General features: G+C 34.6%; 2 protein-coding genes and 1 long non-coding RNA gene across 4 annotated transcripts in view; 1 reads left to right on the forward strand and 2 right to left on the reverse strand.

Annotated features, from left to right (window-relative positions):
• Positions 1 to 3,313, forward strand: part of LOC119071890 — an 89,932-nt gene extending 86,619 nt beyond the window's left edge. Inside the window, exons 11-13 of the mRNA XM_037176989.1 lie at positions 812 to 1,004; positions 1,223 to 1,323; positions 1,396 to 3,313. Of these exons, the coding sequence (XP_037032884.1) occupies positions 812 to 1,004; positions 1,223 to 1,323; positions 1,396 to 1,563 (462 nt within the window). The 3' untranslated portion in view covers positions 1,564 to 3,313. The remainder of the gene's footprint in view (positions 1 to 811; positions 1,005 to 1,222; positions 1,324 to 1,395) is intronic.
• Positions 1 to 23,911, reverse strand: LOC119071985. Its single transcript, XR_005086761.1, has 3 exons — positions 23,900 to 23,911; positions 17,813 to 17,822; positions 1 to 108 (listed from the first exon to the last, which is right to left on the reverse strand). It is a non-coding gene; the product is annotated as an uncharacterized LOC119071985 (long non-coding RNA).
• On the reverse strand, positions 10,648 to 15,130 carry LOC119071892 (phosphoenolpyruvate carboxykinase [GTP]). 2 transcript variants are annotated; one of them, XM_037176993.1, is made up of 5 exons: positions 15,024 to 15,130; positions 14,167 to 14,651; positions 11,866 to 12,899; positions 11,507 to 11,794; positions 10,648 to 11,438 (listed from the first exon to the last, which is right to left on the reverse strand). In XM_037176993.1, exons 2-5 carry the CDS (start codon positions 14,196 to 14,198, stop codon positions 10,831 to 10,833), a joined length of 1,962 nt encoding a protein of 653 aa, XP_037032888.1. In that variant the 5' UTR covers positions 14,199 to 14,651; positions 15,024 to 15,130; the 3' UTR covers positions 10,648 to 10,830. The 2 variants fall into 2 exon arrangements, with proteins under 2 accessions (XP_037032888.1, XP_037032887.1); XM_037176992.1 differs by lacking the exon at positions 15,024 to 15,130 and having other exon boundaries at positions 14,167 to 14,737.
• Positions 23,912 to 24,212: the final 301 nt, after the last annotated feature.

Here is a 24,212-nt window from a genome sequence, read left to right on the forward strand (position 1 = left end):
TCGCTTTAACCTGAATTTATAATCATTTTTTCCCGAAAATTACCATTTCAGTAATAAATTTCTCCGACCTATCCCATCTATCTTTCTGTCGAACAACTTGTGTGTGAACTCGAATGTCTGGTCGTTGAGTCTAATTAATACTCTTACATTCTTCACTCTAAGCTCGCCCATGCTGTCTTTTTGTTTGACTTTTTCGTTTGTTTCGAACGGCAGATTAATTAGTGGATTTTATCAGTTCTGAACAGCAACAGCTGCACATACGAATCGATCGAATTTATGTAACATTTTATACTTATTACGGTTCACCTCTGCCTCGACACCCCAAACCAAAAACTTTGAAACAAGAGAGCTTACCACTTTCTTATTTGCCTAGTAACATATTCGCTCGATACCACAATGGCAAGATGGGACACCGCAACACCAATTCATTTCAAATTAAATTTCTCTTGCTTGCACCATAAACATTTTCAACTTTCTTAAGACCACAAAATCTCAGATATAAATAACTGCCATTACAATCGAAAGTTTACGATTTTCCCAATATTCTGTAACCATTTTGTCTGACATAAAATATGTTAAATTACATGTATTGGAAAAGGACATGCGAAAAACTATATGGACAGCCATAAAATCTCGTCTACATCTCATGGCAGTCGTAAACCTATTTGTGGCACATTATGTTTATAAAAAAAAAGTATCTTCCCATTTACCTCCAATAAGTTCGCTATCGCAAAGCAAACACAATATAACCAACGACTTTGCCAATGTAGAAACATAATAAATTTGTGCACGTATCCACTTTCTGTTGTAGGTTGAAAATTCTCTGTCGACTTACGAGCCACACTCGTGTGTCGTTGTATATTCCATTGTAAATCGGAATTCTTTCAAGCAAGCTGAGGAAATTATCAATTATTTATGGCGAGAAAACGTCACCAGGGATAAGTCGGTGATATTGGTTGGAAATAAGGCTGATATGGCCCGAGCACGAGCAATCCCTACGTCCGGTGAGTGGATTATTGAGCGAAATTGAAATAAATGTATAGATACGATGATATGACGAAATGGAGCTATACCACACGCACAATATATTTCATTCTCAGCACCATCATCGATGGATATGATGATGGTGGTGAAAATGAAAAGTGGTTTTATTTTACCTTCCTTTATTGTACATGATTTATGAACATAATGAACGATTTGATTGATGATTGTTATTATTTAGAGGGAAAATCGTTGGCGCAATCAAGAGATGCAAAGTTCATTGAAACATCGTCAGGTATACAGCATAACATTGACGAATTGCTGGTGGGAATTTTGAAACAGGTTTGAATTCAACGGACGGAAGTAACTGAAAATCAATGAACATCTAAAAAAAAAATCCATTTTTCATTGCAGATACGATTGAAGGAAAGCAGAGATAGGAAAGCAGCTGCACAAACCGCATTGAGAATGAAAAATTCAAAGACGCAAATGTCCCTTCATTTGGCCAAAGAAATACTACAGAAAATCTGTCTCAGTGATATATCTAAATCAAAAAGCTGTGAAAACTTACATGTACTTTAAGTGTAACTTTTAATTTAATGCGTCAATGGGGGCAGGCAATCGGTGGTATACACTTGCTCGAGTTTTATATCTCATGTCTTCTTCTTTTTTTGGTCAATAAAAACCTAATTTTATTTGGAACAAATTAAGATGGCATACTACTTATTGAGAGCCATCTGTTGAAAAGCTTCGTGTAAACAGCGTCTTTTGTATAAAATAAACCACAATTTGTGTAATCATTATTGAACGGAATTCACATCGAGACACGTATTGGACTGCAAAATATTAAAGTATGAACCTTTCATCACCAAATTGCAGAAAAAAAAAATGTTTAAAATAATTTATGAAACGAATGATAATAACGTTTTAAAACAGCTCTACACTGGGCACAAAACATGTAGAATCTCACATTATTTACACATATAGAGGCTTTGAGACCATTATTACACAAATTGTGGTTTATTTTATACAAAAGACGCTGTTTACATGAAGCTTCCAACAGATGGCCGATGTAGTAAGTAGTATGCCCTTTTTACTGTACCTGGACGCTACATTGGTTAAAGGGTCGGAAATTTTCGCTTTTTGTAAAGTTGCACCTGTTAGTGACAACGAATCCAAAAATAAACGTTGAACTCTGCGTCGATCTTATTATAGTGAAATGTATGGTTAAACAAATGAAGTAAAAGATGTTGAACCAAATTTACTAAAGAAAATGTTCATCAAAAGAAGTAATAGATTCGAGCAGTATATCAGTGAAATGCTTGCTGCCTGAGAAAAATGTTATTACTAGTTGCATGATTAACCATTTTGTTTGAAAAATGAAGTGTTCGCGTAAAGTGTGTTGATCAACTTGTGAAGTTAAGATCAAAATTGATGATGATCCTTATCATCCTGAGTTATGTAATAGATTTTTTCTGCTTGGTTTTCGATCAATCAAGCACTAAGAGGACATTACTTGCCAATGGGACAAATGATAGAAATGGTATTTCTGTGTAAAGTTTAGCGATCCGAGGCAAGTTTAGCGATCCGAGGCAAGTTTAGCGATCCGAGGCAAGTTTAGCGATCCGAGGCAAGTTTAACGATCCGAGGCAAGTTTAGCGATCCGAGGCAAGTTTAGCGATCCGAGGCATGGTCGAGGTCAGTAAAGACAGAAGAAGTCATTTCTATCTTTCGTCCCATTACCAAGTAAGATAGTTTACTCAAAAGCTTTACCTCACTTTTTTGAGGTAAAATATTGTACGTAACTAGGACGGAAAGTCTAGTTTTCACGTTATGCGTCTATTGACATTGGCTCCCGTCGTTTCAAGTCCTTTCAAATTTCCTGTTATAATTACGTAAAATCTACTACTCAACGCTCTAGGAAGATAAATAGAACATTATTTCATGCTGTTAAACAGCGAACGTATCTGTGGGATTAAAATGGAAAATGGATTTACTCGGGTGAAGCCAAGGATCCAAGAACTCGGTAACACAATCACCGTTGTATCCATTTTCCATCATTTCTCCCATAGAATTTACTATTAACATTATGTGCACTGATAAACCAATTTTCTTGTTTTCCTTAAGGTGGCATGTAGAAGTTCCGAACTTTAAGTTCTTCACAATTTTATACAAAGTTTGAGTATGTAGACGAACTTGTGAACTATGAAAACTATTGAAAGCGTATTTGTGTTGCTAGAATTTCTTGCCAAACATGTCTATATTGCAAATTGTTGTATTTCAGCAAAACAAAAAGAGAGTTCAAATCCGTAAACTATTTCTGGTTTTTGATAAGCATTGTAGATCAAAGTAAAAAAAAACCTCAATGTCAATGTAATGTAGACATTTACATAGTTTCTTGTTTCGTGGTTTTGTGTTTTTAGACGTTTTAATGTGGTTAAATCTTGTATTCAAAAAGTAGCCTATCGGCCTAAACAAAACGCTCTAAAGATGATTTTAAATAAATTATATTAAAAAAATATTTGTAAATAGAAACGCTGAATGTGCAATTACAATTTCCGCTGATAAAATCGTTTTTGTGTTGAAAATGCTGCTATCTAACGTTCAAATTTGAGACCCACGTTTCGTTTCAAAACTATATAAAACTTACTTACTTAAGAATCACATGACTTTGTTCGCTATGTGCACAAAAAATTAGATTCATATCACGGAAATCGCCCAAAACCCTTTCCGAAAAAATCTAATTGAGAATGTTGTTGGAGTTATCAATTACCGTCGCTTCTTTAAATACTATTTTGCTGGACGTTTACATTGTGCATATCACCCCTTTCACTGGTCGAACGGATATTCATTTTTTAACACACTACTTTTTACCCTCTGGAATGACAGTATGTGCAATCCGTTACACTACTTACAGTACTTTGCGACACAAGCATACAACAACTTGTGTAATTACGTAAAATTTCCATTTCCGTGAATAACTAAATTTACGTAATTGTGTGGACATTTTTGTTTTGCAAAAAACCCTTCGTCAAACCAAAAATGTCCAAATAAGGGCATAATCTACTACTTCGGCTCGAATTGGCAAAACTGTGTGTCGCTTTGAACAAATCGTGCTATTCTCCACGTTTCGTTATTCGAATATACATGTCAAGGAGAAACCTATAGTAGACTACATTTGAATGGTAACCTATGTGTACCGGTACCCATCACTAAATGTGAATATAACAAACAAGTTTATTTTCCTCTCTGTTGTATAGTCAAAATTTTTGATTTTATACGTCTGTGTGTATAATGGCACCAATGGCACTCTCAAAGCTTTGTATTTGCAAAATTAATGAAATTTTGCTAAATTGTCATATATTGAATTCCAGGTTGAGTTTAGTTTCATTGACACAAGACAACTTTCGACAAAGATTAATATAAATCACAAGAAAAGTTCCATCCGTTCGGTTTGTATTAGGTGATTATGGCCGTGAAACTAATTAGATGGAAATTGTTAATTATTGACGCAAATAAATGTAAGATTATTACCGTATTGTAGAACATGCAAATCAAACAATAGAATGGATTTTACTATTATGTGGTTGACAATCAAACTGAAGATTTATCTGTAGCAGGTGTACTAATAATAATAAAAATGTAAAAAAGAGAAAAATTAATTTTAATGTAAAGTTGTATTCGTTATTTTAATTTAATTAATTCACAGTAAATTGAAAATCTAGTACTTCACAAGCCGAACACCTTTAAAAGTAAAAATCTGAAAATCTGGTTCCTACGCCGCGGCCGTTAGTGTTGATACGATTGATAATTTTTAATCTATAATTAAGTAAAACAATAGACATAATAAGCATAAGTCGATATGTCGTTAAATGGCTCTTTTATTTATATTTATGTGCTTGCAATCTGTAAAAAAATTCGATCAAATAACTTAAAACAAGAGAAGTTGGAGTAACGCTTTGTTGAATTAATTTTTCATTATTGTCACTATTGTTCGCAGTGGAAAATTTACCGAAGTTTTTATTTAGGGTTTTTGTGTACAAAGGACATCGTCATAGTCTGTAAATTTTAAATCTGGAAAACCAATTCAGACTACGTATTTAACGAATAATCGTCATGGCTTCACTCATCTGTCACCAACAGCGATGGCACGAGTAAGCAATGAACTCTGACTCATTCGATGTTATATAGTAAAATGTATGATGAAACCAATGAAGTAATAGATTTGTGCGAATCCGATGAAAATTCTTAGAACCGAAGGTTTAAAACTTTTGATTAAATTTTACTGCAATCAGTAAAAGGTGAATGGTTCATTAATGTTTCATGGTTTTATTTAGATGTGTGTAGATCGATCAAAACTTCAATTCGTACAGATCAACTTGTTTGAAGAAATTCTTAAATTTGGGTCTCCTCCGTTTGCGTCACGTGAAGTAAGTAGTTTCACTACGTTTCGGAAAGAGTTTTAATCGCAGTTTCAAAAAAGTTTCAAAAATCCAAGTCGATACTTTCAATAAATGAAGTATCAAAACTTTCAAGTGGATCAAAAATTATATATTAAACTTAAGCTATAATATATGAAGTGAGTCGTTGTCGTGGAAACGATGTCCGCATTACTTACAAACCACTAAGAACCAGGGAATGTATTCGTGAAATTGATTCTTGAAAATTCTCTAAATTTTTAAAATTTTCGAAATTCCTGAAATTGTCGAAGTTTTTAAATTTTCGAAGCTCCTAAAGTTCTCGAAATTCCTTAAGTTCTCAAATTGTTGAATTTCCTCAAAATCCTAAATTCTTGAAAATTATAGAAATTTTCAAAAGAAAAAAAATCTTTAAAATAGTCTCTGGATGAGCACTACTTCACTTTGTTATTACCATGTTCAACAATGTTTAAAAATCTGCAACAATTTTCCGTCAAGGAATTACTATCCTTATATTATGTCTAACCATATTCCTATCTGTTCGTGATATCAAATTAGAGAATGAATTTGCTTGCTAAATGCTTTAGTTTTTAATTTTTTTCTGTAATCTTATTTCGTATCCGCAATCAATTAGAGTATAAAAAATCCATTCTAACAAAATTCACATATTAAAATTGAAATACTGATAAGGGAAATGAGATAAAAAAGAGATAATTCCAGCATTCAATTGAAAATATTTGCAATGCAGAGCGGATATTATACGAACAATTGAGATTACTTTCCGATCAGAAAATAATAAAATTAAGTCTAAAGATTATCGCATATATACACCTTGTAAAAGTATATACAGCTAAGCTAAAAAGTGTATTCTAGTTGTACAAAGAAGAAAACTGAGAAAATTTATTGTTCCACCAGAGAGAAAATATATATATCTGTTAAATGTACTATCACTGTATTGTAAGTGAATAAAGAAAATATTCTAAATAAAAAAGTATATCAACAACAACAACAACAAAAGGAAGATTTTTGAATTTTCAACAGAGTCGCAAATGTGTAAATAAAACATTCTTTGGTTAACAACGTAATGTAATGTATGTGCCACTTAAAGCCCAACACATTATTTCTCTAGGACACATTATGGAAATTTTACACAAGAAGTCCTACCTCCAGCTCTGCTCCGATTATACTATCATTTTTTCTCTGTATCTTTGTATCTCTGGCCGACGGTGACTGCAAAATGTACGTCAGAACTAATGAAGTAAAAGATTTTGCGGAACGATAAATCAACATAAACAGATTTTTGAGAGGGATTCTTCTGAAAAACAGAAGACCGAAATCGGACACATTTCTAATTGGAATTTTTATATGTGTCAGGTTTGTAGCTCCTTTGAATTGTGAATACATACTGGAGCTACGCAATTCATGTAATGAGGAAAATTTATCAGAAATAAATGAAATGAAATGAAATGAAGGTATTCGACCACAGAAGCCAAAACCATTTTTAGAAAAATTCTTCGAAGCTTTTGTGGCTAGTGTGAGGTGATCAAAAACCGAAGACATGCACTTTTCTTACAAAAATTTCTCCAGTTACACGAGCCGTACAGGGTCGTGTGGGGTGTCATTAGAAAGGTAATTGATTGTACTTCCGGGGCAAGTAGGGTCTTGCTGGGTTTAAAATTCATCCACACTGAGATATGTACAGTTGAAGTTTTCAATCGAAAAAAGACTGAAAACTTACAGAAGTTTGTCGAGGTACACGAAACGTACATGGTCGACCATTGGTCGTGCTTATAAGTGCTTATATTGAATCGCAGATGCAACCAAACTTCCGATATCCCTACTTTCCCTGAAAGTACATGAAATTACCTTTCTAATGACAATCCACACTACCATGTACGTTTCGTGTACCTCGACAAATTTCTGTAAGAAGTGTATGTTTTCAGTGTTTTTTCGGTTGAAAACTTCAACTGTACGTGTGTGTGGATGAATTTTAAACCCAATATATTTGCTCCGGAAGTACATGCAATTACTTTTCTGATGACACCCATCACGACCCTGTACGGCTCGTGTAACTGGAAAAATGTTTGTAAGAAAAGTGCAGGTTTTCGGTTTTTGATGACCTCTTACCAGTTACAAAAGCTTCGGAGAATTTTTTTGAAAATGGTTGTGGGTTCTTGGGTCGAATATCGTAATATTCTAATAAAAAATGTGTCCGTTTTCGGTCTTCTGTTTTTCAGAAGAATCCATCTGATTAAGGTCCTGAAAGGGTTGATCACGACGGTGGTGGCATCCGACGTTTTATGTACTTTATGAACATTATATGAAAAAAATAATGAATAAATAATTCTAATCGAAAATCGACTTTTCTTATTGGAAAGTAACAGAAAACTGGAAAAAAATCCACTAAGTTGAAATTTGATTTGCTTAGACAAAATACTCCATTTATTTATTGATGTCATAAAAATTCGGTTCTAATTATGTGGAGGAGCTTCAATAAAATTTGGTTGCTGTTGCAAACGTCATCAATTCAAAGGTGTCCTAACTTTATCAGAACCCAGCCGTGCCTATTTTAGGGGAATTAAATTTCTGAAAATTCCTGTTTCTCTAAAATGACGTATCTAGATAGATGCAAGATATATCGAGTTCCTCCGTTGTTATTCAAACCTTTTTAGTTTTTATTTATGTCTTTGAGCTGAATGCTTGGATGGTATTTAAGAGAAGCCAGAATTCATGAATTTTCAAGAATTTTAAGGAATTTAATTTCTTTGCATAGGCTCTGTAGTAACCAACCTTTTCTTTCAGAACTTACGATATGCTTGCCCCTTTCACCAAAAATTATGCTCCTTAAAAGCAAAGCATATTTTTTCAATGAAAGTAGACACATTTTAAATCAACTTTGGTCTGTAAGCTCAAGGAAACGAATTGAATTATTATTTAACAATGCTACGTCATGGTACGTCCGTGGTTGTAATATCGTGATAAAAACGTCGAAAAACAATGAATTTACTGAATACCGATCAAGTCAAGCCTGCCAATGACTTCAAACTTTTGAAGTTTGAATTTACACTTGTGCTTTACACATGAAATCGTATACTAGAAACGACTAATCATTTGTTACCAATAACGACAACAAAAATAAATGACTGCATCGAGCTAGTGTTGTCTTGCATAGCTCAAAGTATATGCTAAAGTTAGAAAATGAATTGGCATCAAACACCGGAAATATCTACTTTGAACATAAGAAGTAACAGATTCAAAAATTGTACGTCTGTCGTTTGTTGAACCGCAAACCAGTACCAGTACCATTTTGATGACAAGGAGATGCGGGAAATCAGAAACAAAACTACATTTTTTATATACATCTTTAAAAAAAATTTCTATTTAAAATCGCTTGATAAGATTTTAGTGTAGACAATTGAGTCGTACAACTTTACTATTGCATAGAAAAATAGGTCAGCATCCTCTTAAATTTTTTGTGTAACAGTAACTTATTAACCGTACGAAGAAACACCTTTGGATTTTTGGCTAAAACATGAAGAATCGATTTTTTTAACTGTGAAAATTCTATGTCTCCAGTTTCGTGGCTGATCACAATGTGAATGTGAGATACTCTCAGAGTTCTACAACAACCAAATACAAAGTATACAGTAGAAGGTTCCAAAAATAACCAAATAAAATTGTACCAAGTCATACAAATCGAAACACTCCGATCCGAAACATGTTTCGAAGACTCTGCAGAATTCTGCGAATCTTGAAGACAGTGATACCGTACATCAAATGCAATGGAAGCGAAGGGAAAATGAATTTTGCCTGGTTTATGGTCCTCATAGACAGAGGACCTCGGCATTGCACGATATTTGTTTCTAAATTTGGTCACCCATGTCAAAAATGGTCTAAAATATCAGTCGATACTGTCCAGAATCTGGAAATAATCTGCAATTCTGGAAAAATTGGTCACTTACATTAAACGCAATGGAGGCGAAACGAAATTTAATTTTGTCTGGTTTATGGCATACATAGACTGAGGACCTGGGCATTGCACGATATTTATTCCAAAACAGGGTCACCCATATCAAAAATAAGTCGAAATATTAGTTTGAAATCAGTCGATACCGTGCAATATTGCACGGTAACGACGGTTTATTTACCCATTTTTCACGCTATTTTTGATATGGGTGACCCTGTTTTGGAATACATATCGTGCAATGCCCAGGTCCTCTGTCTATGTATGCCATAAACCAGACAAAATTAAATTTCGTTTCGCCTCCATTGCGTTTGATGTAAGTGACCAATTTTTCCAGAATTGCAGATTATTTCCAGATTCTGGACAGTATCGACTGATATTTTAGACCATTTTTGACATGGGTGACCAAATTTAGAAACAAATATCGTGCAATGCCGAGGTCCTCTGTCTATGAGGACCATAAACCAGGCAAAATTCATTTTCCCTTCGCTTCCATTGCATTTGATGTACGGTATCACTGTCTCCAAGATTCACAGAATTCTGCAGAGTCTTCGAAACATGTTTCGGATCGGAGTGTTTCGATTTGTATGACTTGGTACAATTTTATTTGGTTATTTTTGGAACCTTCTACTGTATACTTTGTATTTGGTTGTTGTAGAACTCTGAGAGTATCTCACATTCACATTGTGATCAGCCACGAAACTGGAGACATAGAATTTTCACAGTTAAAAAAATCGATTCTTCATGTTTTAGCCAAAAATCCAAAGGTGTTTCTTCGTACGGTTAATAAGTTACTGTTACACAAAAAATTTAAGAGGATGCTGACCTATTTTTCTATGCAATAGTAAAGTTGTACGACTCAATTGTCTACACTAAAATCTTATCAAGCGATTTTAAATAGAATTTTTTTTTAAAGATGTAAATAAAAAATGTAGTTTTGTTTCTGATTTCCCGCATCTCCCAACAAGTTTATTGCTTTGTGTATGTTGGTAACATAATCTGGTATCACATCCGCATTGTGATTCCAAATAAATACCACGAAAAGTTCCACAAGAAAACTATCTTTCCTTTGATTAAACCCACCGTTGTTTGTCGACACCAGTCAGTTCTTACATTATGTAGAGAATCGCTGTTGTTCTACACACAAAATGCAATGTGAGCTATTGAACAGACTGCTTTCACGGAACTTGAAGTTAATGGTAAATGAATAAAACATTACGTTCGCCTCAGGTATAGAGAAAACCGATGAAGATATCAAATTCGAATGAATAACAAAGCTTCGTTTCATACAAAAAATTGATTTAATTTTTCAATCAGAGAGACACAAATCATTATAAAACTTATAATTCGCATCCACATAATGGAATATGTCCGGTAAATATGTAAGTCTTCGGCCTTAAAATTAGCTTAAATGCAACGTTGAATCTATTCCTAAATAAATAAAATCCAAAACAAAACGAACCAAACTTATTGGCTGTTCTCAATTCTCCATTTCAATTCGTTTAGTTCATTTGAAATTTGATGCGGTAGATCTGATCCAACTTGTTCGTCAAAGTAGGTGTCGATGCTTTTCACTTCGTCGCTCCAAAAGTCTCTCGGCTGAGAAAACAGTTCAGCAAAATTGATCGACTCGTCGAGGCCATCAGTTCTGATTGCACCGGCGGTGGGAATACGTCCAACTAATGAATCCTCGTAACATTCTTCACCGTCAATGCGTCGCAATACCCAGTCCAATACTCGGGCATTTTCACCGAATCCGGGCCACATGAATTTTCCGTTGCTGTCCTTTCTGAACCAATTGACATGGAAAATCTTTGGAGGCTCTCCACCATTGACGGCTGCTCGTTGCTCCATGCTGAGCCAGTGCTTTAAGTAGTCTCCAAAATTGTAACCGAAAAACGGTCTCATGGCAAACGGATCGTTCATGATCATTTTTCCCTTGAACTCAGCTGCAGCAGTCGCTTCACTTCGCATGCTAGCTCCGATGAAAACTCCATGCGACCATGACAATGCTTCGTAAATGAGCGGTACACCTTCCGGTCTGCGTCCACCGAACAGAATTGCATCGATTGGCACTGTAACGGAATTACGATTTTAGTATTTGGTTCTTTGGACGATCGTGGTTATCAAATGTGACACTTACCTCCTTGTGGACTCTCCCACATCGGATCGATAATCGGGCATTGTGAGGCTGGCGAGCAGAATCTGGAATTGGGATGAGCGGCTGGTGTTTTACTAACTCCCATTGTCCATGGATTGCCCAACCAATCTGTGATTTTAACATCTGGCGCAATCATTTTTTCCATTCCTTCCCAGAATACTCCGCCATCCGAAGTCGATGCGACGTTGGTGAAAATCGTGTTCTTGAAAATAGTTTTCATGGCGATCGGATTGGTTTCGTTGCTCGTTCCAGGTGCCACACCGAAAAATCCTGTTAAAAATTAAGAAAGGAATGTTGAGTCTCCATGTCCAGGTCAATGATTGTTTTAAGTTTAAATTTACCATTTTCTGGATTGATCGCACGCAACTGACCATTCGAATCAAACTTCATCCAAGCAATGTCGTCACCAACACATTCGACCTTGAATCCAGGCAACGATGGTGTCATCATAGCTAAGTTCGTTTTCCCGCACGCCGATGGGAATGCACTTGCAATGTACTTCTTCTCGCCACATGGATTTGTAATGCCCAATATCAACATATGTTCGGCCAACCATCCTTCTCGTTGGGCAATTGTACTTCCAATGCGTAAAGCGAAACATTTCTTTCCCAACAAAGAATTGCCACCGTATCCTGAACCATACGAAACGATTTCATTTGCGGCAGGCTTATGCAGAATGATTGTCCTTTGTGGATCGCATGGCCACGATGGCACAGTGATTTTTCCATTTTCTGGTGTACCAACCGAATGGAGGCACTTGATAAAATCGGCATTGGTGTTCAAAATGTCCATAACATCTTCTCCCATTCGCGTCATTATGTTCATCGACGCGACGACATACGGTGAATCAGTCACCTCAACACCGATTTTCGACAACGGTGATCCAACCGGTCCCATCGAGAATGGAATGACGTACATGGTGCGTCCTTTCATGCAACCGGGGAAACGATCCTTGATCGCTTTGGCCATATCTTCTGCTGAGATCCAGTTGCCCAATTTACCCTGTACACCATCCTTGGGCGTCGGAATTGTCTGTTCGCGACGTTCGGTGCAAATAAAAGTTCTCGACTCAACTCTTGCAACATCTTCCGGATTCGTACGAGCCAACCAGCAGTTCTCATATTTCGGCAGGCTAGTAATGGTTCCTTGCTCCAGCATCAGTTTGATCAGCATGGTTTGCTCTTGATCACTACCGTCACAGATGTGAACATTTTTCGGCTGGCAAAGGATGATGGTGTCTTCAAGGAACGAGCGAAGTTTCTGCGACAGACGACGCACATTTCCGTTGACGACGGTGAAGCCACGGATGTGATTATCCAATCCGACATTGGTGGCGTTCTTAATGACTTTGCCGTTGCCAAAGGCACAATTGTATCTGAAACAAACGAAGACAAAAAAAAAACTAAAATTAGACTCGGGTCCGTATAAATAGTTCACATGGGATTTAGATTAAATTCTTGTTAAAATTTCGGTTTATTTTTGGGTGGTTCGATGGCACTTATGGCATGGTGAACACTCGAACAGAAAATGTGCTCAGATTAAATTCTATTTGCTTGGCTGTTATCGGTCGATGAAGGTAAACGAAACGAAAATAAAAACTTGTTCGTACAATAGTGGTCCGGTATATCCAACCGAAATGTAGGCGCTATTAGTGTACGTACACCATAACACACTACACACATAATAAATCAATTTTATGATTTCTTTGAAACAACTCAACAGGATTGCATCACTCGTTTCAATTTTCATGAACGTACGTATAACACACAGCTGTCGTGGGACAATGAATTGTCGTCCGTACAAAAAATATGCAGCATGTCGAATAGATGAGGTCTTAAGACCAATTTGTGATAAAAACTGGATTTCGAAACATCGTCATACGTCCGTTCAAGGTAATTTTGAAATGTTGATAAAAATCGACGTCGATAGACGCATACAATTTGCCTTCTATTTAATTTACATTTTTCATAATTTTTTTGTATTTACACACCAACCACCTTTAACGAAATTTTACTGTTTGTTTGCGCGTGGCCTTTACACATATACATGTTTTGCTTGCATTGTATGGTTTTTGTAGATTATGATTATCTAAACTAAAATGAACAGTAAAAGGAGACAAAGAGCTCTACTCCTCGTGCACAATGCGCTTAAAACATTTAGGCTATGTGAAACCACTTGCGATGCCTATATATTCTGGACAAAAAATATTTCCAAAGGGACCTGTTGGAGCCGTTAGAAATTAATTCAAAATTTAGAATATTCAAATAAATTCGTCAGATGGAAATAAATTTTAATTCTTTGTCTCCACATGGTCCTTCTGCAATAACTGTACCGATTTTTGGATTTAACTTAAGTTTATTCCTCTTAATATGGGCGGACGAACGTTCTCCAATTTTTTTTTTACTGAACGTCGTACAGGGTTCAGATTTATATATAACCATCCCGTGACTAATCGTAATTTTGCGATCACACCATGGCCACACCATGAACTTTATTAATATTTTTTTTTTGGTTATCGAAATATTGATTTTTAGATAATTTTCTGATGAAATTTAGTCAGATTTTGAATGAGACGAATAAAAAAAATGTATGAGAAATGGAGGAGGACACATGGTTGCATTAGGATTTTGTATTGTACTTACATTGATCCACTTTTCTCAATAATTTCAGGCATTTTGAGTAAAATTCGGATGCACTTTGTTAAACACAAATTAATTTTTCGATTCAAACAATAAAAGTCGTCTCTAATTGGAATACAAATAGACGACAATAAACATAAAAAGTTCGCAAAAGCCACACTTTGAGTTGCTATGAAATTTAACTTTTTTTAATTTATTCTTGTTGGCTATACTACTCATTTGAGTACAAAAAGAATGGGATTGCTACAAAAATGTATCTATAACAAGAACTTGTCTTAATTGATTTTAAACGTTCAACTACACAAATAATTAGAATTTTGATCACTTTGTGATGAGCGGCGTCGCTCTACTATCTATGAATAAATTGGATTTTGAATTGAAACGGAGCCAAGTCGCTCTGTGAATGAATCAATTTGTTCTAGTAAATGCCTTTTATAATCGCTTCGTACACTGAAACTGTGTGCTGGTGGGGAGTAACTGCTGATTGGCTGAAAAAGAAGGCATGTTTTCTTGGGTCAATATATTTGTTTTTCAAATGTGTTGTTTTTTCATCGCTTCTTGTAACAGTCTCAAGGCATAATATACCACCGACAGTGTATATACTATATAGTCAAAATATAGATAAGTATAGCGATTCGGTTGTATGTTGATTTTTCATGAACTTATTCATCGCATAACTCAGTCGTTGGAATTGTACATATATGTGTTTTATAATATATATTTGAATATTGATATTATACACATCATCAGCTGGCTGGCTTGTTGCTTTGAGAGACTTTGACATGGTTTATTATTAGATTAGAAATAAATTTTATATTTTTCGGAATTTTTTTTATTACAATTTTGTTTTGCATTTATACCAATAAAAGAGAGGCTTGTTCCTTGGCTTGTTCAGAAGTATATTTTTTAATTCTATTTTTGGATTTTTAGCGATGTCAATTTGGCTTTTTGTATTACGTTTTCGTTTCGTTTGTATTAATTTCTGCATATAAACAGCTAGCAGACTTTCAGTTTGTTAATAAAATTTCAAGACAGAAAAAAACTCAATCTCTTTATCATTCAAAATTATTTTTATACGTTGGATTGGGTTGGTAACAAAAACCTCCGATAAGCATTTCTCTCGGTACAATATCGATTGTTATATGAAAATAATTTTTTTTTGTTTTGTTTTGACCTTTTTTTAAATGATTTTTAATTTAATCTTTAATTAAATAATCGCAATTTATAAAAATATTGATGATAACTCCTTCGGTTCATAAACAACTTGTTTGTTTTTTAGCTAAGTTCTTCAATGCCGCTACCGCATTAGGTTCCCTTTTTTCTCTGGATTCAATGCAAATATTTACATTAATCGGTTGTTCTAAGCAAAATATTTGCATCGGAAAGTGTAGAACAACCTTTATTCTATGGAAAATAACCGAACCGATAACGCAACCAAACGTTGTGTATATCTACGAAATAAACAGATGGGGAAAAAATGGTTCTCTCTTTTGTCGAGTAACATTATTACCAGTCGATTTAATGGACATTTTCGATAGTGTTTCAATATTATGTCTGTAAAATGAAACAGAAACCAAAATTTCACAGCTATACTAAACCAACCTGTCCAACATATCAATAATTTTATCAAAATGAAATAGTCAGTTTGACGAATGTTTGGTTGCCTTGCCGATTCAGTTACGAGCAATGAAACGTTTCTGTTTCGCGCAAAAGTAACAAATAAAAAACAAATTTATCGAATTCACACATATCGATGGGAATCTAGTTTAGTGTCATAATACGCCAGCTAAGAAGAAATGTGCTAATTAATTGTCTCTACTGTGATGATATTTGACATAAAAACCGAAAATGTTATATTGGATATCATCACAATAAGGAACTATTTATTAGATCGATGCCATTGGATCTTCGCTTTTCTACATTGCATATTTTCCATCTGTTTGTAATAACTGGGGTTCATAAGTGGGTTATTAACAACGTGAAGATGAATTATGTGAAACACGTGGCATCTGAAATTGGTGAGGTTTATATCAGCAACACATTATCGATAGGAAATGGATATAAATCAATAAAACTCTGTCTGTGTTTAGTAGCACTCCTATTTTTTTTTAAATTTTTCCGGTCCAAATTTTTCAATTTAAGTATAAAACAGGTATGGTCTAATATGGAAACATAACTCATTTATTTTGACATAAATTGTGAGTGTGTTTAAGGTCAATTAGCCAGATGAGCCATGGCATTACTTTGACATTATCATATGATCGCTGGTCCATCTTTCAATAAATTTTCTCATTGGTCTTTTGTTCAAAGATTTGTTGTATCTGTGGTTGCTCTATCACTGAAATATAAATGATCGGATCCCAGACAGATCTCGAAAACTTACCAAACATTTTCATACCTTTTCTAACTTTCAATGTCGCTTGGCTTTAGCATTTTACGACTCTAACTCATATGTTATCGACAACGACGACAAAATGAAGCCCCCCGTGAATGGCCTCTTAGTAGATTAGATGGGTTAGATGGCAGGCTTCTACTGGCTATAGTTGTTACGTTAGCGTTCAAGGAAAATTCCCTATTTTCAATAAGTGTCTGGGGATATACCCACAATATCAAAAGGTGCAGAGCCAAGAGCTGATGTAAGGAGGACTATTGCTAAAACGATATGCGGTTGACCGATCTATTGTGTGAAAGTGATCGTTAATGATGTTGTAGTAGATATCAGGCCTTGTAAAGAAAATTGTTTTGGAACGGTAAATGACGACGGAAAATCGTTCCACATTTTTATAATCCAACTATTCCAATCATTTGAAAGCTAATATTGCAAGAAAACAGATAAAAAATTGGTACCCGACAACCTTTTCACCGAACGACTATTTATAATAAATGACAAACAACATTCATTTCGTGTGTTTGTTTTGCGTAATAATTGTGCTCGTTGTTTATGTAGGTAAGTACAGAGAGCAATTTTGTGTGTTATATTAGTTTATCAAAAACATATTTTACGTTTACTTTGCAAAATATTATTATTGGCATCAAAGTCCAGTTGCTATCAACCGCACAAAACTAGAATATTCTTTCGAATGAAATCACGGAAATGATCTGGAAATTCTGAATCCACCGAAACAAAACCTCATTTGTCATACTAATTGGACTATAAAATTCCTATAGGCCAATTTATTGGCCTACAGGAATTTATATCTTCAATTCACTCGTTATATAAAACCAAATTTTGAATAGAAATCGAAGTACGAATTTGAAATACTAATTTGCAAAATCGAGAGCATAACATTTTGTAGTTATGTACCATTATATTCGCAATCAACTTGTTTTCATTTTTATTTACGTTGTGATAAGTTATTATGGTTTAGTGTTTGTGGGTGCATTTTGTCCCTAATTCGACCTATCGAACTGATTCGTATTTTTTTTTAAAATTTTACATTTTTTCTAAATTGAATTTCTCTTCGCATCCTGGATACACTCATAAACTGTTAAGTGAACAATTATTTCAGATAAGTTAAAAACTTTCCATCCTCTCTTTTATTTAAAAATTGTTTGAATATGTTGAAGTGAGTTGGTGTTGGTTGGCATGCATTGAACATTGCAGTATTTTTCCACTCTTCAATGCACATCGTTCAAACCTCGTTACAACCTAAAAACTGCTGTATTTGCGTTCGCTTTGTTCGTTTCACAATTTTTGTTTTGTGGAATATTTCCTTCACCGTTTTTGCTGTTACTCTTCTTTTATGATGCGTTTTCGTCAACCTTTTCGTTTACTGTAACGAGACTATGGAAAAATCCCTGCACATTACACTTAAAAAATGTGATGTCAAATGGGACATTATCATATGGTTGGCATTTTTGACAAATTTGAAGAGGATACGATACAATGTCCTTGGATAGGAAACAAAAAAACCTTCGTAAAGATTTGGTGCTTTTGATATGGTAAAGTGAAATTATAAAAGAATTTCAATGACATTGAATGTCTAGGGCCGAAAAGACACGAGCAATTTTGCGTCGATAGGATCGACAATTATGCAGAGGTTTCCGATAGTCACTACAGGGTAACTCAGGGAAACTACAGCATAATTGTCAATCCACTCAACGCAAAATTGCTCTTGTGTTTCCGGCCTTAAGAATTACGACCAGCAATAAATAAATTCAAAATTTAGACGGGACTAGACAAGTTTCCTTAGTGTTCGATAATGAGTGCATAGCGATTTTCCACTCTAAAATACAAAATAATGAAAATTCGAAACATTTTTAGTCTAAAGTACGTGAAACACAAATGTTTTAACCCTTTTCATCAACTAAAGTCTTTATGACAAAAGTAAGTGATGAACCTTGGCTACTATCGTGTTGTATATGAAAACTTGTGTCAACATTATTGACGGGAAATAATTTGCACCAAAAGTAGGTATAAAAATACTTAGATCAAAAAGCAACAGGTTGGATATTATGTTGGTGATGTGATCGCCTTAGGATAAAATTCCCTTACAGTACGTAGATATAGTAATTTATGGTATGAAGAAATCCTTTTCAGTTGTTTTAAATCCTTTCATCCACGAGACATCTCTTAAGTCACCATCATGAATAGACGGCTGCATGCCATCTGTTATCGACAGAGAAGACAGAGATAAACGTTGATCTCTGACTAAAGTGGCCGCATATAGCATATTATGACCTTGCAAATGTAATGAAGTAAATGATTTTGTATCAATATTTAGTGCTAATGAAGTAACAGATTGACGTCGTAAGACCACTGAAAATTGAAAATTAAAAGTGTCAATCTCAAATCAAACGCAGCGTCGAATAAGTGTAAATCAAATGAGATGAAATTTATTTTTCAATTCATTTGTTCATCCACTGATTCACAAAAGATTTAAACTTTGAAACGCACTAACGGCGTGAATTATCGCAGATCTGATATTAATGATATGCGTGCGTACAGCCTGTAGAACGTAGTTTTACAAAGTTGGATGATTTTTATCTTTTAATTTTGTAAAGTCTGAAATAAGAATTCTTGGAGTAAGCAGACAACCCATTTGTTCTGCATCTAGCTTTTGTAAAATACAACCAGATGGCGTAGTCGATACGTCAAACGTTTACAAGGCATCAATTAATTATTCTTTTGTTTCTACTCATTAGAATACATTTAAATATTTGAAGTATTTTTTCGGACACAGTTGATGTCTCGAAAACGTTTCTACGGAAAATGCCGTTATCGACTGATTGGTCATTACGTATGCGGGGACAATGTTCCAATTTAATGCACTCATTTTTCTGTTAGCCATCGATAGGTAATCGAATATTTCAAGTGCCCAATTAATAAACTCAATAAGGATCCACTGTCATTAAAAGACTTAGACAAGAAAAAGCTCGTGTATCCGCTAGACTGATAAAAAAATATTTAAAAATAAAAATCGCTAGAAATTGAACTTTAATCGGTGACAAAATGTAATTTGGCCTCTGAAGAAAATTTTTATGAAAAACAACACACTTGTTCCACAACTGATAACCCGGCCTTATCACTTCAATTAATCAAATAAAATTGTGTGTGCTGTTTATTAAAAATCTAAAGTCAAAGCTTTATAGTATCAAATTCCAAAGAAACGAAATATATTTTTTTTGTTATCATTCTGCCCTCTAAACGACACACCTCCTTTTTGTTGTTACGACTAAAAATGAGGTCGTTATTCTCGCATGCGATTTTGAATCTGTCGCTTCTTTTATTAGCTAAATTTTTTCTTTTCGTTGTTTACGTAATTTAAAGTCTCAAGGATACACGCAGATGTTTTCGAGTCTGTGTATTTTTTGCATCATTTTCTGTCGACCAAATTCTGTAAACAAAATTGAATTTGCTAAAATAACACTAACATAACAACTTGTTCTGATAAGACATAAAAGCGGAATATTCAAGAGGCATGGTACCACCATTGTCAAACCAATATGTTTTATCTTACAGACCCAGCAACACAGACATAAGATTAATTTCTTTGTTTGATTATTCATCAGTAATTTTCGTGCACTTGAAAATGTGGAGAAAACATCGTAAGATATGTCTGTTACTACCTTGAATGAAGTGTGCGGTGGATCATTACATTATAATCGTATTTAGTGCAATCGCTGGGCTCACTGTACTTATTACGAGATGTGATCATATAGGGACATGAAAGCTTTGCCTGAGTATATCATTTATAAACTGCGGTGTAAAGTGGCGTATATGAACACTACTGTAAGACTATAATGATGCACAGATTCATTATATCAATCAAGAAAATTGATTAACTCTACCAATACTGTTATAAGCTGATAAAACCCGAGTAAAGTTTTCCGCCCCGTAGGCGATAAAAAATCCTAATCTTTCATTTATTTGGTGGGACAAGCGTATACAAGGGTGCATCTATTACATATTTATTTCGTTCAAAGTATCGCCAAGTAATTGTTTCATCAAAAATCTTTTACTTCCATATTTTCATTACACATTTTGCTATATAAGAGAACCCTAAACCAGTGCGCATCGCTTACATTTTATCGTCGTTGTTCATATTCTTTAATCAATATACTCGATATACTCGTATGTCTCTGATGGTAGGCAAGTTTTAAACTTCACTGTGTCCTTGGAACACTAAGCAACAAGTTGTGTGAAATAAAATAGAAAAATCCGCCATTCATGTAAATGCAGCTGATAAAGACAACGGTTACGATTTTCAATTATAATCACCATTGAGGGGTCGTATAAGAAGTATATTTCAATGATATCATTATGGGGTTGCGTCGGGATCAATATGATACCATTCAAATAGTATTTATCGTTTGATCATTAAAGTGTCTAGGCCTGGCTTTGCGTGTATAATGTTTATTTCGACTGAATACTTATTATTACGTTCATTATGTACAATGTCGGCTGTAACGGCGAAAGTAGCAGGGTCACTTGGAATTTTGACTCATAGCACTACTCCTACAAAAATTGGAGACTTTATAACGTTTGACTTTAGTGTGCTAATGCTAGGAGTAGTGTTATACTGATTGGCTATTGGAATCTTCCACTCCTACGACACTATGACGTTATCATGGTTAGTATTGCTTTTGTTTTGATTTAAATTCTTGCGCGCGTAATTTAATGATTTAATTAGCAAATTAATTGATTTGATTAAACTACAGTCAGATTGTCAATAATAAACAACTTTGCAAATGGCAAATTTTATTTTTAATGTTAATTTTCATTAAAACTGTACATGTACACCGACATCCGCTCGAATTTCGATCTTAATGTAACATACGTACGTTCACGATATTTTCATAACGCTATAATAAGCTAACTGTATGTAAAGCAGCAAATGTGCTCGAAATGTAGACTTTGCCGAGGACTTTGTATACCGTAAACTGCTGAATTAACACATGATGTAATATTGCATCATTCAGATATTATTTTCGAACGAAATCAAATGAGTTATTTACGTAAATTTAGAGGGAACACATTGTTTGTTCTCGACGCGCGTCAAGCCTACAATCAAATTAATCAAAAATTCCAGTCCAGAGTCTCGTCTCAATTAAAGTACGCAACAATAACCTAATTTCCGTACTAAAGCGTGTGTAAGATACGTATTTCAAGTCATCCGCATATACATATAATGCATGATGTGATACGTACAGGAGCACATAATGTTCAACAAGTACAAACAGTTTTCATTTCATTTGCTCATTGTTTAAATAATCTATTTCTCTGAATTCGTAACACTCAATACTTTTATAATTTGTGTACGCGTCGCTATAATACCATCAGATCTTATCTACAACAAACATTGAAACTTGGTATCGTTAACAAGAACGAATTAAGACTTGGACCTTTTCAAAGAACCGATTTATGGCAATTTAAATTTCGTGAAGAATTGTTCTCGCGTCCATTGTAATACACAAATTATAGAAGTTTCCAAAATGTCTCAATCAATAATTTCATTTAGGCAACAATTTTGTTGAACATGTGAAAAATGTAAAACTCATCGGAAACTTACTGTTACTGAGAGATCTCTAATTAAAAAGTTTGAAGAAAATTCATCGAACCTGTAAATATCATCTGTTTACAATTGAACGAGTGGTGAGTCCAAGGAAGAGTCAGAATTTCAAAAAACCAATGGCATAGAGGTCTACATTGTAGAGTAGTTCTAAAATTACATGCATACAAATGGAAGCAAAAAAAAAAGTTTTCGGAAAGACCTTCATGGAAACCTATGTGCTTGGTGAATAATTTTAAATGTTTTTGTTTTACCTATTCTTTTAGAGCTGATACGACAGAAAATGATAGTTAATAGAACCTGAAGCGACGAAATGTGAAATTTACCAAAAAAATCTTTTTCCTGTCTTGGACATAAAAATCTGAATTTTTCTCGTAATTTAGGCCCTCAGCATGAAAAGTTGTATAAACGCATCTGTTGTGGACGGTTTATTTTAAGCACTTTCGCTTGTCGCCTTCACTTCGTTCGGGCTACAACTCGCGAAATTGCCTAAAATATACAGTCCACAACAGATACGTAAATAACTATTTCATTTGTGAGGCTCGTTCTTCTAAGAACCAATTCCAAAAACAGCACGTCGCTTGAGAAAATCGCCCCACACTAGAACTGTTATCTCTATAGTATAGTGGTATAGTGCCCAGCCCATACGTAATCCTAGTGGTGCGATATATATTATAATGCGATTAGTTCGAAACTTTTGCTTCGATTCGTATGCTTAACAACCGCAAAATCTAGAAATGTAAAGTTCAAATCACTGTAGTATTGAAACAGGGTTGAAAACCTGAAAACTTCCGTTTTCAGGTGAAATTTGTTTGTTTGGGGTATGGTTAATAAGCACTCGAACACAACTTTTCCCAACTTAACCAGCTTAAGGTGCCAAAAAGATAATGTAGCTTGAAAGTACTTATCCAAGTCACTTACTCTTTATGCTATTTTTAGATGCAATGAAAAGGTAACATATTATAGTCACCATTTCTGTATGATGAGTACAAGTATAATTTGCAGTTGTGAATTTTCGCATTTGTTGCAGTTCCATCCATAAACCTGTAACCGTTTTCATTTTCTTGTATGCTTGCCGCTTACATTGATGCTAAACGAATATGAAGTTACGTATCATTCTTAACGTTTTTTTTTGTCCACGACATGTAACCGAGCATCTCAGTCTGTAGCAAAATAAAAGATGATGAAAAATTAACGAGATTTACTCAGATGAGTACAATTTCTTTTAAAATATCAACTGTTCGCTTTACTGATTGGTCGAAACAAAACAAATGAGAAAAGTGTGAAAGACAAACAAACAACAGATAGATTAAACGATTTGCTGGAAGTCAAAGGTGTATATTGCCCCAATATTTGTAGCGATTCATGCTATTCGTGAATATGTATAAAGGATTGTCAAAAGGAAGATGCAACGAGAAAATAGACCATGGATCAATCCATCAGACAGCTGTGCTGAGCGTACATTCCGAATTCCGAATTTAATTTCATCGCAGCCGGGTGTGACATCGACAACTATGTGGAATAACATTAGAATATTAGTATCTCTAGAGTAGTCATAATAATAGTCATCATTATATAACTAACAAGGATTTGTATGTCTGAAGAAATTATCTAGACGTCGTAACTGTCGCCATCTGTTATCATTTTTCTGCGATGATTTAACTACCGCAAGACATGGAAAGCTTTACTTTCTCACTATCACAGATTTCCACCCAGGTCCTTACAATATATTTAAGGGCGTTCTCCTAATTTTTATTTATCATCTACTCGATTTTTTGTTATTTAACAATTTCCCGGTTTTTAAGATATAGTGGACGGCAGTGAAATGTAGGCATTCATTACTTTCGACAATCTCTTCAGTTAAAATAAGTACGTCTGAGACTGCATGTATCTTAAATGATCCAATGAATAATGGAGGCGTATGACTAAAATGAAACAAGATCTGGTGTCATGTTCAAACGATAAGACGCGTAAAACAGAGAAACGACATAATTTCCAACTGAAACTCAATTAGTCAATAAACTTAAATCAAAGCAA

The sequence above is a fragment of the Bradysia coprophila genome, assembly GCF_014529535.1.
Source record: "Bradysia coprophila strain Holo2 chromosome IV unlocalized genomic scaffold, BU_Bcop_v1 contig_5, whole genome shotgun sequence".
Taxonomy (NCBI): domain Eukaryota; kingdom Metazoa; phylum Arthropoda; class Insecta; order Diptera; family Sciaridae; genus Bradysia; species Bradysia coprophila.